General features: G+C 44.6%; 1 protein-coding gene across 1 annotated transcript in view; it reads left to right on the forward strand.

The window, feature by feature from the left end:
* Positions 1 to 4,966: 4,966 nt before the first annotated feature.
* The window catches only part of OPTN (optineurin), a 25,862-nt gene continuing 16,785 nt past the window's right edge, over positions 4,967 to 14,043 (forward strand). The window contains exons 1-3 of the mRNA XM_081818902.1: positions 4,967 to 5,145; positions 11,975 to 12,151; positions 13,000 to 13,322. Coding sequence (XP_081675028.1) covers positions 11,986 to 12,151; positions 13,000 to 13,322 — 489 coding nt within the window. The 5' untranslated portion in view covers positions 4,967 to 5,145; positions 11,975 to 11,985. The remainder of the gene's footprint in view (positions 5,146 to 11,974; positions 12,152 to 12,999; positions 13,323 to 14,043) is intronic.

Here is a 14,043-nt window from a genome sequence, read left to right on the forward strand (position 1 = left end):
AACTCTGCCCCTTCGTGTGTTCTCAGGTCAGACCCAAGTAGCCTGATACCCGGGACTGTGTTCCCAATGCCACCCTGCACTCTGAGAAGTGAGAAATTTCATTCTGGGAAAGAATAAGCGAGATGGAAAAAAGACAAATCACACGGGCTTCAACAGTGACAGATGAATTATTTAATCAGAAGCAAGGAACGAGACACCCAGGCCATTTCCCACTCGCCAGGCATACAAGGAAGACAAAGGCAGTGCTTTTCAGACCATGACGGAGAACTGCGGTGTTCTGGAGTGATTAAGCTCCCGAATCACTGGCTCTGACTCATAAGTACTTCAATAGAACATTTTGCTCCAGGAATTTTGAACAGTTCTATAACAAAACAAGGAAACGAGAATTTAACGTGTAAATCTATGCTCTGCTTTGACTCGTGCAGGAGTCTAGGACAGCTTCTGTGTGTACGTAATGGACAGGAGCAGGAAGTAATTGATAAGCCGTCGTATTACTAGGCTGTTCTTTTTTAATATTCACAGAGGACTGATGATCACCTAAAAGATAAACACTGAGTCCTCCCCAACAAGTTTACTGTTTCAAGATTTACAGACATGAGGCAAAGGAGAGGAATTACACACAGAGCACACACACAGTGCTCTGGCTTTTCATAAAGCAGGGTCATTGTTCCTGGCACTCAAGATACTTGGCGTGCAAACTGGTGGCAGGTTAGACTCTCATCCCAGAGCCTCGTTCTGATGGAAGCCTCGACTACACACCCCACTCCTCCTACGGGCAGATGCTACAGTGCCAGATATCGCTAAGAGGAAATACACACACTCGTTTGAGTCCCTGTTTTTAATCCATTGGGGTGTATGCCTAGGAGAGGAATTGCAGGGTCATGTGGTAATGCCGCTGAACTTTTCTGAGGAACCCTTCATCAGATGTACCCTTCATCAGACCTCATGATTATTGACGTCAGTCTCCAGGGTGCTTTTTGGTGTTGTTTTTGCAACTCTATTGAGGTATCATTAGCACCCTATATATTTCACCCATTGTAAGCTTGATGATTCTAATTATGCCAATAAGAGTTTACAATGATCATGACAACCCTGTTTGAGAATATTTCCATCACCCGCCCCTGCCATAATTCCCTTGAACTCGCTTGCAGTCAAAGCCACTCCCAACCCCAGGTAACCACAGGTCTGCTGTCTCTCTGTTTCCCTTTTCCAGACAGCTCATATATATGGAATCATACTACAGATAGATTTATTATATAATTTTTTTCATAGACTTTTCTTTATTGTTAAGCTGCAACATACATGGTTTAATACAACAAAAAAGCATTTAATCAAGTAAAAAATAATAAACTGAACAATAAACAAATAAACACTCAAAACAAAATATTTTCCACTGGAAACATATTAAGATTGTACAGGGTTTTGGGACCACCTTACCGCAATTTTCTTATGGGTTACTAGTCTACATACTCCCTTGTTTTCCACAATCATGCAGACGTGAATGGAAGTGTGAATGATCAAATAAATATAAAGTTTGTTTACTGCAGAGAATCATTTCACAAGGAAGCCAAAGTCGGTTTAAGGAACAAAATTATTTAAGAAATTCTTCGTGTAGTTAGGTTCACTTTAGAATCCATGAACTTTAAGCTGTTCCTCCTTGTCAATACCAACCTCCAAGAGACACTGACAAATGTTTTTTCTTTGGTCACCGTGACGCTCAATCACAGTATCATTATAGGCAAAGGGGCTGAGGCTCAACTCTTTGACGCTCATGAGACCACCAACCTCTACCCCTCTCCCACTTTGTAGGTGTCACGCTTCCTTCCCTCCTACTGCTGTGAAAGCCCTCCACCTAATAAAATGTCAACTTTTAATGCTGTGGGCTCTGCTCCGGGGATCTCAGGAAAGCTATTATTTTTAACTTTTACCAAGGTCAGAATGATTTAACCAAACTTCAGAGCATGGGCACTATTTCTGCCGTGAGCACACTTTTTACATCTGCTTCATTAGCCAATACCCCAAAAGAAACATTCCTAGAGATAAGAGTAAGAATCTCCCTAAGCTCCCATACCTCTGAAGCCCGCAACCTTGTACATACTAAAACCTAAGATAAAGTTTGTCATTTTCTTTTCTTTTTTTTTAAAGACTTATATTTATTTATTTGACAGAGAGAGACACAGCGAGAGAGGGAACACAAGCAGAGGGAGTGGGAGAGGGAGAAGCAGGCTTCCTGCTGAGCAGGGAGCCCGATGGAGGGCTCGATCCCAGGACCCTGAGATCATGACCTGAGCCGAAGGCAGACACTTAACGACTGAGCCACCCAGGCGCCCCAAGTTTGTAATTTTCTGAAATGTCTTATGTCATGGTGAACTGTAACCTTTGATGTAAAAAAAAAACAAAAAACAAAAAAACATATATAACCCTGTATCAAACCTTCTTTCTCCAGAGCGCTCTCCTCTTTGTGAAGATTGTGTATCCAGGGAAGTCGTCCTCATTTGGACTCGAATAAAACTTTCTTCCTTTTTTTTTTTTTTTTTTAAGAAACTAAAAGTCTTGTTCATTTTGCTTTGACACACACCCCCTGGCCTCTCTCCCCTTCCCTCCAGGACACCTGGGGTAGATCGCCTTTTGAAAGGTTGTTTGTCCAAGACTCCTGGGCAAATGCCCTTGAGGTAGGAACCACAAAGGGATGAACTGCCTTCTCCACGCAGAGGGGGTGAGGGGAGTAGGGAGGAGCACAGAAAGCATGAAATAAATGAATATCTCACTGAATATGCTGCCACGCTGCTTTGCAGTCACCTACCACAAAACCGCATCAGTGAACAGCTAAAAGCACGTTATAATTTTAGTCTTTTTATCTACACGTAGATTCCATCTACTTACGGAAGTATGAGAGGAAAAGGCACCACCCCACCAGTCAGGCTAAGAAGCAGAGCGACAACAATGACACTGTGCCCCCGGGTTACTTTTACTAATCTTAGCCCTGCATCCTCACAATGGCCTTAGGCAGTAGGGGCTGAAGATCCAGATCCCTTATTTAAAGCCTGTGGAGCAAGCTCCCGTTTCAGAATTCAGAATTTTTTTGGATTTTAGAAAGGTGAGACAGTAATGTATTACAAAGTATGTAATTTATATAACATAACTCCCCAAGAGTGTCCGAAGCGGATCTCATATAAACTAAGTAATGTGTCTTCAATGAAATAAATAATCCCATGAAGTGGTCTAAAGAGTGTCAATTCCTCTTCATCAGCTGAGGTCGGGTTTTGCCGCCAACTGAACTAAGAAAGGCTTTTGGTTCTCAGAACTTTTTGGATTTTGCAGATAAAGAGAACGATGCAAGGCAAGACCAGGTAAGTTGCCCAAGGTCTCGGAGCTAAGACGTGGCAGGGTTACGCAATGCTTCAGGGCCCCTCCCAAGAGGGCTGAGAAAACTCCCTCCACCACTTTCTCTACCAGAAGCTCACCTCCAACCTTACTACTCCCAGGCTGAGAGCAGCCTCCGTACGACCTTCTTCCCGCACCTCCCCGCCCCCAAATCCTCTTATACTCATTTTATCTTACCTTAATATGGTTTAAAATAGAAGGAAACCCAGTGGGAGTGGGACTCACCCTAGGCACCCCGGACAGGCTCAGGAGGGACCCTCGGGAGTTGGGTGTGGGGCCAGGGACTGACTTGCTACCCCTCTGCCCAATTTTAGAGATTAATTCAACGGTGGTGTAAAAGACCAGGCAGGGGGAACTTGACTGGAGCAGGCGGTCTTGAAAGTGAAACTAAATCCTTCCGAGATGCCAGGAGAGGGCGCCTTCGCCTTTTCCCATTTAGATTTCAGATTTTTTTTTTCCCCCTTGCCTTCCAACCACTGGGCAGTTTGGACGCACAACCACGTGCTGCGTATTCCTGCTGAGCAGCGTCAGCGTCTTCATTACTAAATCAAGTTCTTCCCGCACATTAAGTCCTTTTTCTTTTTTTCTCCCTTGGTTAGGGGTTAGGGTTTGGGTATTTTGCAGTTCAGAGACTCCAGAGAATAAAACCCCAGATTTCTGCTGGGTTTGGGGTTAGGGATTAGGGTCAGGGTTAGGGTATATGCCTGGTATTGAAAGTCCTTTTTGATCTTTGGCACAAACTTACTCTCAGACCCTATCCTTTCTCAACTCTCCCCTCCGCCCCCTCTCCCTCTCCCATTTCTGTTTTCTTGTCTTGCATAGGGTCCTGGTGCCAGGCACAGGCTGCACCACCTTGGTCGAGACCCTGCCCAGATCTTGACCTCACTATCAGTTCCCTTCTGGGTCCTGTGTCTGCGTCCTTGCTCAACCCTTCTCGCTGTGCTTAGGACGCAAATTATTGTGCTTCTTCGTCGTCTTGTTTCCTCCCTTTTAATTCTATCTAATCCGGAAGCATCTTCCCTCCTCCGGTTACAAGTAGATCAGTACTTCTGCTTCCCAAAACAATCCAAATCAATCCAGTAATCCCACGGGCCTGGGGCACTTGAACTATCCAGGCGTCCACCATTGGCCTCTTCCGTGGGAACAAAGAGCCCAAGAAGCATCCTGCAGGCTTTATGTTTTTAATTAAAGGTCTATTTTAAGGGCAAAGTCGGATGGAAAGCCATGCATGCTCAGTTAACCATATCTAGATGTAAGACTTAACAGAGATCGAGGGCGCAGCAAGCCCCTGCGACTCCGGCCTTCTAAAGGGACCCCCGCAGAGGAGACCGACTCCGCACACTCCTTTAATTAAGAATGTATTTAAGTGAGCGCCGCGAGTCACGGCGGTTCACAGACCCACGTAGCCCTCATTTTCCATGCTGGGGCCTCTGCGAGCACTAGCTACGCGGTGGGACTGCGGGCTGGAGGCGCGCGCCCGGAGGAGGGGGCGGGGCTTGTGGGGGCGCGGCTGCGGGGCGGGGCCTCGGGGGCGGGGCCCGGGAAATTCCCGGCGGGGGCGGGGAGGACGGCGCAGCGGTCAGCTGAGCGGCGCTGGGCGGGGTCGCGAGGCCGCAAGTCAGCCAGAGGCTCCCCGAGTCCGCGCCGCTGCCTCCGGCTGGTGCCCTGCTCGGCGCCCGCATCCGGGTCCGGAGCCCTCCCCCAGCGGGCACGATGCGGAGGAAGCAGTGATCCCGAGAGCGGCCGGAGCGCGGGCGCGGGGTAAGCGGGGGCAGGGGGTGGGCAGGGGCTCGGCGAGGCGGCGGCTCCTTTTCCGCCTTGGAAGCTGTTCCCGCGGCCGCCTTCCCTGCGACCCGGAGCCTGTCGCGGTGTGGGTGGCGAGGGATGGGGCGTCCTCTCCTCCGGGAGGGTTTCCAGGCCTGGGCAGAGCCTGACCTGGTGGGAAAGGGGAGCGGGGCGGCCATCCCAAAGCGACCTCCCCCCTTTTTTTTACCGGCCCAGCTGGCCGCAGGTGACTTCCTCTGTAGGTCACGGAGGTGGTTTGAGGGTGACATCTTCCTGCAGGTTGGGAATGATTATACAGCCAGTTCCTCATTATATGGGAAGTGGTTCCAGGTATACCTTTGAGAAACAAAACTACTCCATCTTTATGAGGTGGCCCAGGAACACTGAGGAACAGGTGACCTCTCTCTAAGGCGCTGGGACTCCTGAACAGCTGAAAGGAATCTTCATAAACCGTTGGGTCCGGGAAAGCATGTGTGTATGTGTTTGTGTGTATATACATATATAGATCGTGAATACTCGATGAGGCTGAGAACCCCAGAGGAGTTGTTTTTACTGTCGGAAATGTGGAAGCTGGATGCAGAGTCAGCATCTCTAAGAGAAAACGAAACCCAGATTCTGGTCTAGCCTCCTCCTCCAGGTAAACTGTTGTATGGAAATGTATGCCCCAGAACTGTTGAAGGATGAAATGGAAAACAGAACCTGTAGACCAGTAAGGTGGTGGTAGGACCTCAGAAGCCTCAGATCTGATTAAGCAGGGCAGCACTATTAACACAAGAACCAGCCCCTCCCCCTGCTCTTTGCCTGGGGAGAAAAGAGCTAGGGAACCCTGGCTACCTCCCAGGATGTGCCCAATTTGTACTGGGCTGGAGAGATCCTGGAACAGAGGCTAAGGCCAGGATCTGCCCTGGAATGGACAAGGTAAGTGAAATTTAAATGTGGCCTGGAGAGAGAGGACAGGGACTGGAATCTTCCGAGGGACTGAAATCTTCCGAGGGACTGAAATCTTCCAAGGGACTGATCTGTTTTTCCACTGGGCCACTTCTAGTGGTTCTTTGTATATTGTGTACAATGTTATAAAAATAGCGTCTTTTTTTTGTAACGGAGCTCAGGTTGCATATTATGCTATGGAATCCAACTAAACCCTCCAAAAAACAAAAACTTTATTCTTGAAAGGAATTGGCCATGGTATTACCTTCCTACAGAACCCTCTCCCGTTCTCCCTTACATGAGGTTGTACGGGCATTTTCTTCTCCAAGCCCTGCTTTTTCTGAATTTTATAGAGACTTGGACTATTTGATATGTTCTTTGGAATCAGTGGGATTAGTAAATCCAAATGAAAAGGAAGAAATTAAACTGTTCTTGAGAAGTAAAGTCTATTTCATTCAGAGGAAAGTATTATTTTGAAAGTTTTCATTTTGACATGTATATGAGGATGAAATAATAGAATGTGTGTTATGAAATGACACCCAGATACCTTTGGGGATCATAAAAGAAATGGTACTAATTTTCAAAACAAGTTTTAAAAGTTGAGCTCAAGAATCTGGGAATGAGTGCGATAGAGCTGTAGAAAAACTCATAATACTAGCATGCTGGGTTTGTCACTACAGAGCAGAAAGTGTTTTACAAGTGCTAGACCTTAAAATACCTTGTTACACTGTATTTTCATTTCATTTCAATGAACATTTACTGAGAGCCTGCTGTGTGCCGCTTACAAGAATAAAATAGAGACCTTCACTGACGTTTGATGGAAGATAGACTGGAATGGGATGATTATAGGACTTTGCAGAGAGAGCCTAGTGCTACTGGGTACTGAGAGGAAAGAACAGTTTGTTTTACACAGGCCATCTATCTCAGCCGGACGTGGAACTGTCTGGTGGGTATTTGCCAGGGCAAACGTGGGGCCAGACATTTTGTGCAGAGGGGAGAACAGAGATAAGAGCAGAGAAGCAGAAGAAGGCGGGGAACTGTGAGCTCTTTGATGTGCCTTGCGAGCGAGTGGCGTGGCGAGAGGAGGTGGTACGGGTGGGTAAGTGGGGGCCAGACTCTGAAAGGCCACGTTTTTCTCATTTGGGAGCTGGAATTCTGCCTTGTATGGGAAGGGTTTTCAGCAGGAGGGTGACCTCATGCCAGGAAAGAAACTGTAGTGGTAGGGGGACTGCAGTAGAAAGAGGCGAGCCAGACCGCGTAGGAGACTATTCAGCAAGCATTCTCGGTGCCGGGAACACAGTGGTGCACAGAATAGACAAAAATCCTGTACTCTGTGGAGTGCATCACTGTTGTAATTGAGACAAGACTAGGAGGGCCTGACCTAAGCTGGCAGGGATGGGGAGGAGGAAGAAGTACCAGCCACTTAGTGACTTTTCAGACTCAATAGAGAGAATCCAAACACTCCCAGGCTCTTGCCTTCCATTTTCTGTAGGTTAGCAAATTACAAAATCAGAATACCATTTCTGGCATAAAAAGCAAAGCTTCTTTTTCCCCCTTCATAGGATACAGACTGAGTTCTTTTTCCAGGATGATGATGGTTTTAGTTGATGTAATCTTGGATTCATACTCAACGCCCCATCGTGATCCCAAACCAGAATTTGCCAATAGCCACACCTATGGGCTCTGATCAAGAAATAGGTTTTTACTGTTTAAAATTAATTTATTCATGTGGGGATTGAACCTGTGAATGCTTATTAAGCCAGTTTGGAACATACCAGGACAAGGGCCTGGACTTACTCTGCATGATGCTCATTGGTCCAATGTCCAGTGGGTGGAAGTCAGTATAAGGCAAATTTCTGTTCCATACAGAATAACTTTCTAATGATGGGAATGGCCCCAGAACAGAATGGGCTGTGTTGCCTGCTAAAGTTAATTGCTCATATTTTCTGTCATTGAAGCCTTTCAAGCTTGGTGGGGATGACCATCTTCCATGGAAACCAGATAAGATATTCTTGCATTGAATAAGAAGTTGGACTGGATCATTTGTAAGGCCAATTCAGGAATGAGATTTAAGCTCATGCCCACACCCACAAAGTCAAGTCATTGCTATAATTACTTGACCTCTGGAATTAAAAATGATAATATATTTAAGAATTCAAATAGATCTGGGAATAAAATCGAGGCGATTCTTCCAGGTAGTTTGCCTTCTTCCTCACTGGTGAAATCTTGATAAATCCTGTGCTAAATTAATTCACCCTCTGTAGTTAAATATCACCTTTGCTTAGAAGTGACATGTTTCAAGGGTGCCTGGCTGGCTCAGTTGGTAGAGTATGTGACTCTTGATCTTGGGGCGATGAGTTCAAGCCCCATGTTGGACATAGAGCTTACATTAAAAAAAAAAAGAAAAAAAATGACATGTTTCAGATCCAGGTTATGAGAAATTCTGTTATTAAAAAAAAAAAAAGGAAAAAAGAAATTATGTTACCAGATAGAACCTTGGAATAAATGGCTTAGTTCCAATTTCTATAACCTTTGAAGATGTGTGCAAGAATTTATAATGCATCTCTGTATTTGTTCAATTGAAAGTAGCTTAAGGTGATGTTAAAGATTTAGAAAATTCAGCTTTCCCTAATGGGTACTCTACCAATAGACATTTTACATAAGCACTGTACTCATTACTCCTAATGATGCCCCCAAAATACCTAAAATCATAGGGTGCTCTTTGGGTCACCAAAAATCAATTAAATTGCTTTTGGTAAAAATTGGTAATAAGTATTTACATTACATTACATTATGTTTGGCATATACACTAACTTCTTATTTCCTATGACATTTGAATTACCAAATAATTTTTCCTAACAATGCTAGATAATGAAGTGTTTGCTATGATTAGGACAAGCATATAATACATATGGTGGTATGGCCATGATGATGCTGGGCTGTATGTGTTGGATGGTGGGGTTGGATCTTCCTACAAACTCAAGAATACTTTTCATGGGTTTTTGAGCCGAAAGCAAATGTAATGATCATCATTTGCTAGACAAGTCAGTAAATTATCATAAGAGTCACACATCTGGTTAAGGCACCCAATGTTTTGTCTACTGTCCCCCTTAGCATAACCTTGCTTTTCCCCCTCATGTCCTCCTAAAATCTGGGCAACCTGAAAAAGTTAGAAGCTCTGATATAACAGCTAGAACCAGTTTTAACTTTAGCGTGGCTGTGTCTAAAGGAGGTGTAAAGGAAAGTTGAAGAGGAAAAATACCTGAGTAATTTTCAAGAGAAAATGTTTCTTTTCTCCCCTTCCCTCCCTTCTCCTTGCCTGCCCTCCCCTGCCCTTTCCCCTTCTCTCCCCTTTCCTCTCTCTTGGAAAAACCAGTAAGGAGAAATGTGTATATAATAAAATGAAACTAAGCACATCTCTAGAGAACTGCTTAGGAACTTTTTTAAAAAAACATCTGTTGAATGTTTCCATTTACTTTTGCAAAGTGTATTATAATCATTGAATACCTAAGCAAATTGAACGTTGACAAGTAAATGATACATATTGCAAGGATTTTTTAAATTTTTTATTTAAATTCAATTTAGTTAACATATAGTGTATTATTAGTTTCAGGGATAGAATTTAGTGATTCATCAGTTGCATAGAACACCCAGTGCTGGGGCGCCTGGGTGGCTCAGTCGTTAAGCGTCTGCCTTCGGCTCAGGTCATGTTCTCAGGGTCCTGGGATTGAGCCCCATGTCGGGCTCCCTGCTCAACGGGGAGCCTGCTTCTCCTTTTGCCTCTGCCCCTCCACTTGTGCTCTATCTCAAATAAATAAAATTTTTTAAAAAGAACACCCAGTGCTCATTCTATCAAGTGTCCTCCTTGATGCCCATCACCCAGTTACCCCATCCCCCCACCCACCTCCCCTCCAGTAACCCTCAGTTTGTTCCCTAGAGTTAAGAGTCTCTTATGGTTTGCCTCCCTTTCTGTTTTGATTTTATTTTTTCTTCCCTTCCCCTATGTTCTTCTGTTTTGTTTCTTAAATTCCACGTATGAGTGAAATCATGTGTATTTGTCTTTCTGTGACTGATTTGTTTCGCTTAGCTTAATACCCTCTAGTTACATCCACATCGTTGCAAATGGCAAGATTTCTCTTTTTTCATGGCTGAGTAATATTCCATCGTATATAAACCACATCTTCTTTATCTATTCATCTGTTGATGGACATCTGGGCTCTTTCCATATTTTGGTTATTGTGGACATTGCTGCTATAAACTTTGGGGCACATTGCAGGGATTTTATCTTTGGGTCTCTTTAGTATTCCTGTTATTTGGTAAAAACCCATTTTTATGAAATGTTAACTCCAACGTCATACTGTGTGAAAATGAGTGTTATGGAAAACCAGAAACTGGATTTCTCCAAATTGTTCTTGTCTAAATTATTTTATCCAGATTATTTTATTGGGGAAGGCAAAAGCAGTCTCTTCTAGTCACCGAATACTAAGAGCATTATACCTCTTTTCTAAATGCATTAGGATGTGTAAAACATAGATACCTTCCAAAGGCTCCCAGTTGGATGGTATGCCTCGTCAGTGTTTTTCACTTCATAAATTGCCATCCTCATTAAAGCGTTCCATGAGACTGTCTCTACTTGAGGTGGCTGCTCAGGGGAGAAGCCGGAGCCTGCTGTCCTGTCGTGGTACTATCTCTTGTGGCCTCCAGGTTCCTTGAGACCAAAAGCAGGTCACCAGGCTCTTGGGTCCAGGGGACCTCCACAGAACCCCCAAGCTTTGCTTCCAGTTGGGGGTGGGGAAGAAGCATTGCACCACACCCTGTGTGTTTGGTCGCATTTTAATATATGGTCACCAAGAGCACTCCTAGGTGTTAATGATACGGTGATGTATAAGAGAGAGTGCACTTATCCTTCTTCATCTTCCATGACAAGGCTTGTCATCATCTTCACGAAGCACAAAAAAGAAAATGTTTGCCTGTAGCATGTTGCCAGTTGTTACAAGAGATTCCTGTGTTTGCCCAGGTGGTAGGGCATATATAAATGGATTTGGGATACACTTGTCTATCTTATTTATGTCCACATTGACCCCTCTACAAAATAAAGTGGTGGTATGCTTAAAATATTGTCAGAATATGCAAAAAGTGAGCAAGATCTCTTGGTCTTTTTAGGATACCTTACAGAATTATTGGATATTGAAGCCTAAATATTCGGTAGCATCTTTATTGTATTACAGGGCTGGGTTTTGGTGTTGTTAATACTCGGTTGCACCTCTTATGAAGTGACCTTGGCCGAGCTGTAACACTGCTGTGAACTCAGCTCCGTCTCCTGTAAAGTAGCCATCCATTTGGGTTTTAGCGAGGATTAGAAACTGACATTCTGGTGCGGTGATTCAGCACGTAGTAAGCATCCAAAATATGTTCGTTCTCCCTTTCCTCTTAGCCAAAAACTCAGATAAAATATGGAGATTTTTTTAACAGCTTTATGTGCAATTCACCCAAAACAAAAAGATTTGAGCTTGAAAGATTTGCATAGGAAAACCAATTTAATGATACTTTACCCATGTCTACAAATATATTTTTGGAAACCTTGAATTCCTGTTAGGATTCCCGATTCTCATGATCTCATACTCTTCTCTTCCTCCTCCATCCCGCAGGTCCTCACCGCACCCACATACACAGACGCACATGCACACACATACACACTGAAGCTAGCATATACCTTTTTTGTTTAAAGGGAAGAACTAAAAATGTCCAAAATAGAATTGGAGAGGAAGGAGGCAACTTTTGGAATACTCACTAGCAGTTGCCCATGGATTTGCGCGACTCACGGGGACCCATTGCCACGGGAAGACCTCTCTCTCTTCAGTTTGTGATGTTTCCCTAGGTCCTGCTGCCATGTCCCACCAACCTCTTAGCTGCCTGACTGAAAAGGGGGACAGCCCCAACGAAACCACAGGAAATGGACCCCCCAACCTGGCTCACCCAAACCTGGACACATTCACTCCAGAGGAGCTGCTGCAGCAGATGAAGGAGCTCCTGATTGAGAACCATCAGCTCAAAGGTGAGCAGCCCCTAGCCACCATGTTTCTTCATTCACGCTGGACCTTCATGAACGGCATCTCTTTGTCAAAAGGCTTGTTGGTGAATTCCCTTCTCTCTGTTTCACTAGCAAGAGAAAGAGCACAGAGTTTAGCTTTTGGTAAGGCTAACATTGTTTCCATTGTTTACTTTGGGGATACAGATAAGAATAAAAGGTACTTACATACCCCAGGGAAATGGCATAATGACATGTGGTCCCTTTAGAAAGAAACAGGAAGAATTACAGAGTTAGGGGCGCCTGGGTGGCTCAGTTGGTTAAGCGACTGCCTTCGGCTCAGGTCATGATCCTGGAGTCCTTGGATCGAGTCCCACATTGGGCTCCCTGCTCAGCGGAGAGTCTGCTTCTCCCTCTGACCCTCCCCCCTCTCATGTGCTTGCTCTCTCTCATTCTCTCTCTCTCAAATAAATAAATAAAATCTTTAAAAAATAAAAAAATTAAAATAAATAAAAAAAAAGAATTACGGAGTTAGTCCTCACTATGACCTTGTTCACGGAAAGCATTCTGGGGTATCAGGCCATGGCTTCTGACAGGACTGGTGTTTGAATCAGTCCTCTAGCTTGTGTGCCTTAGTGGAGGGACCCAAACTAGTTTTATTTTCTGGAGTCTTTGGAGGACTAGAAATGACATTAGGCCCCCGAGTCCTGTCTGAAAGCAAAAACCACTCACCTTGCTACATTTCCTGCCAACCCTGGGGCCCAGGCCAAGCATGGCTTCTTTGGATTTGGAGCCACGTGGTGAGGGTGGTCTTGGAGGTCGGATTCATCAGATCAAGTCTGATGTGTGACACTCTCACTCTGAACCCCGTACAGAAGCCATGAAGCTAAATAATCAGGCGATGAAAGGGCGATTTGAAGAGCTTTCAGCCTGGACGGAGAAACAGAAGGAAGAACGCCTTTTTTTTGAGATACAGAGCAAAGAAGCCAAGGAGCGCCTCATGGCTTTGAGTCATGAAAATGAAAAATTGAAGGAAGAACTTGAAAAACTAAAAGGGAAGACAGAAAAGTCCCTTGAGGTGAGCAGACTGATCAGCTGCGATTTTATTTTATTAATGTTTAGAGTGGAATCTTCCTTGTCTAGACTTCTAGGTCAAAACCTTTCACGGTTCTGGCTAGATGAGTATTTTGCATCATTTTGAAAGAACTGTTCTTGCTGAGGAGATTGGTTGCAATTTCAAGGGTCATGTAGAGTCTTTGTTGGGGGAAGGAAATTTGTACAGTTTTGACCATATTGATTATAGTCAAAAGAAGGTTGCAGTTATAAATCTGTATTTTGTATTATAGATGGTGCAGGAGAACCTCTGCCTAGAACCATCCAAGTGTTAGTTTTTAGTTTATGTCTTTGATATAAAATTACATTTAAAAATCTAATACTGGGGCACCTGGGTGGCTCAGTTGTTGAGCATCTGCCTTTGGCTCAGGTCGTGATCCTGGGGTCCTGGGATCGAATCCCGCATCGGACTCCCTGCTCGGCGGGGAGTCTGCTTCTCCCTCTCCCACTCCCCCTGCTTGTGTTCCCTCTCTCACTGTGTCTCTCTCTGTCAAATAAATAAAATCTTTAAAAAAAAAAAAAATCTATTACTCCAAAGTTTTACTTACTGACCTAGTCTTTTCCTAAGTCTAAAATAGAGATTCCTCGGGGCGCCTGGGTGGCTCAGTCAGTTAGGCGACTGCCTTCGGCTCGGGTCATGATCCTGGAGTCCCTGGATCGAGTCCCGCATCGGGCTCCCTGCTCGGCGGGGAGCCTGCTTCTCACTCTGACCCTCCCCCCTCTCATGTGCTCTCTCTCTCTCTCTCTCATTCTCTCTGTCTCAAATAAATAAATAAAATCTTTAAAAAAATAAAATAAGGGGCGCC

The sequence above is a fragment of the Leptonychotes weddellii genome, chromosome 5 (assembly GCF_054177405.1).
Source record: "Leptonychotes weddellii isolate Sample4059 chromosome 5, ASM5417740v2, whole genome shotgun sequence".
NCBI classification, from domain to species: Eukaryota; Metazoa; Chordata; class Mammalia; order Carnivora; family Phocidae; genus Leptonychotes; species Leptonychotes weddellii.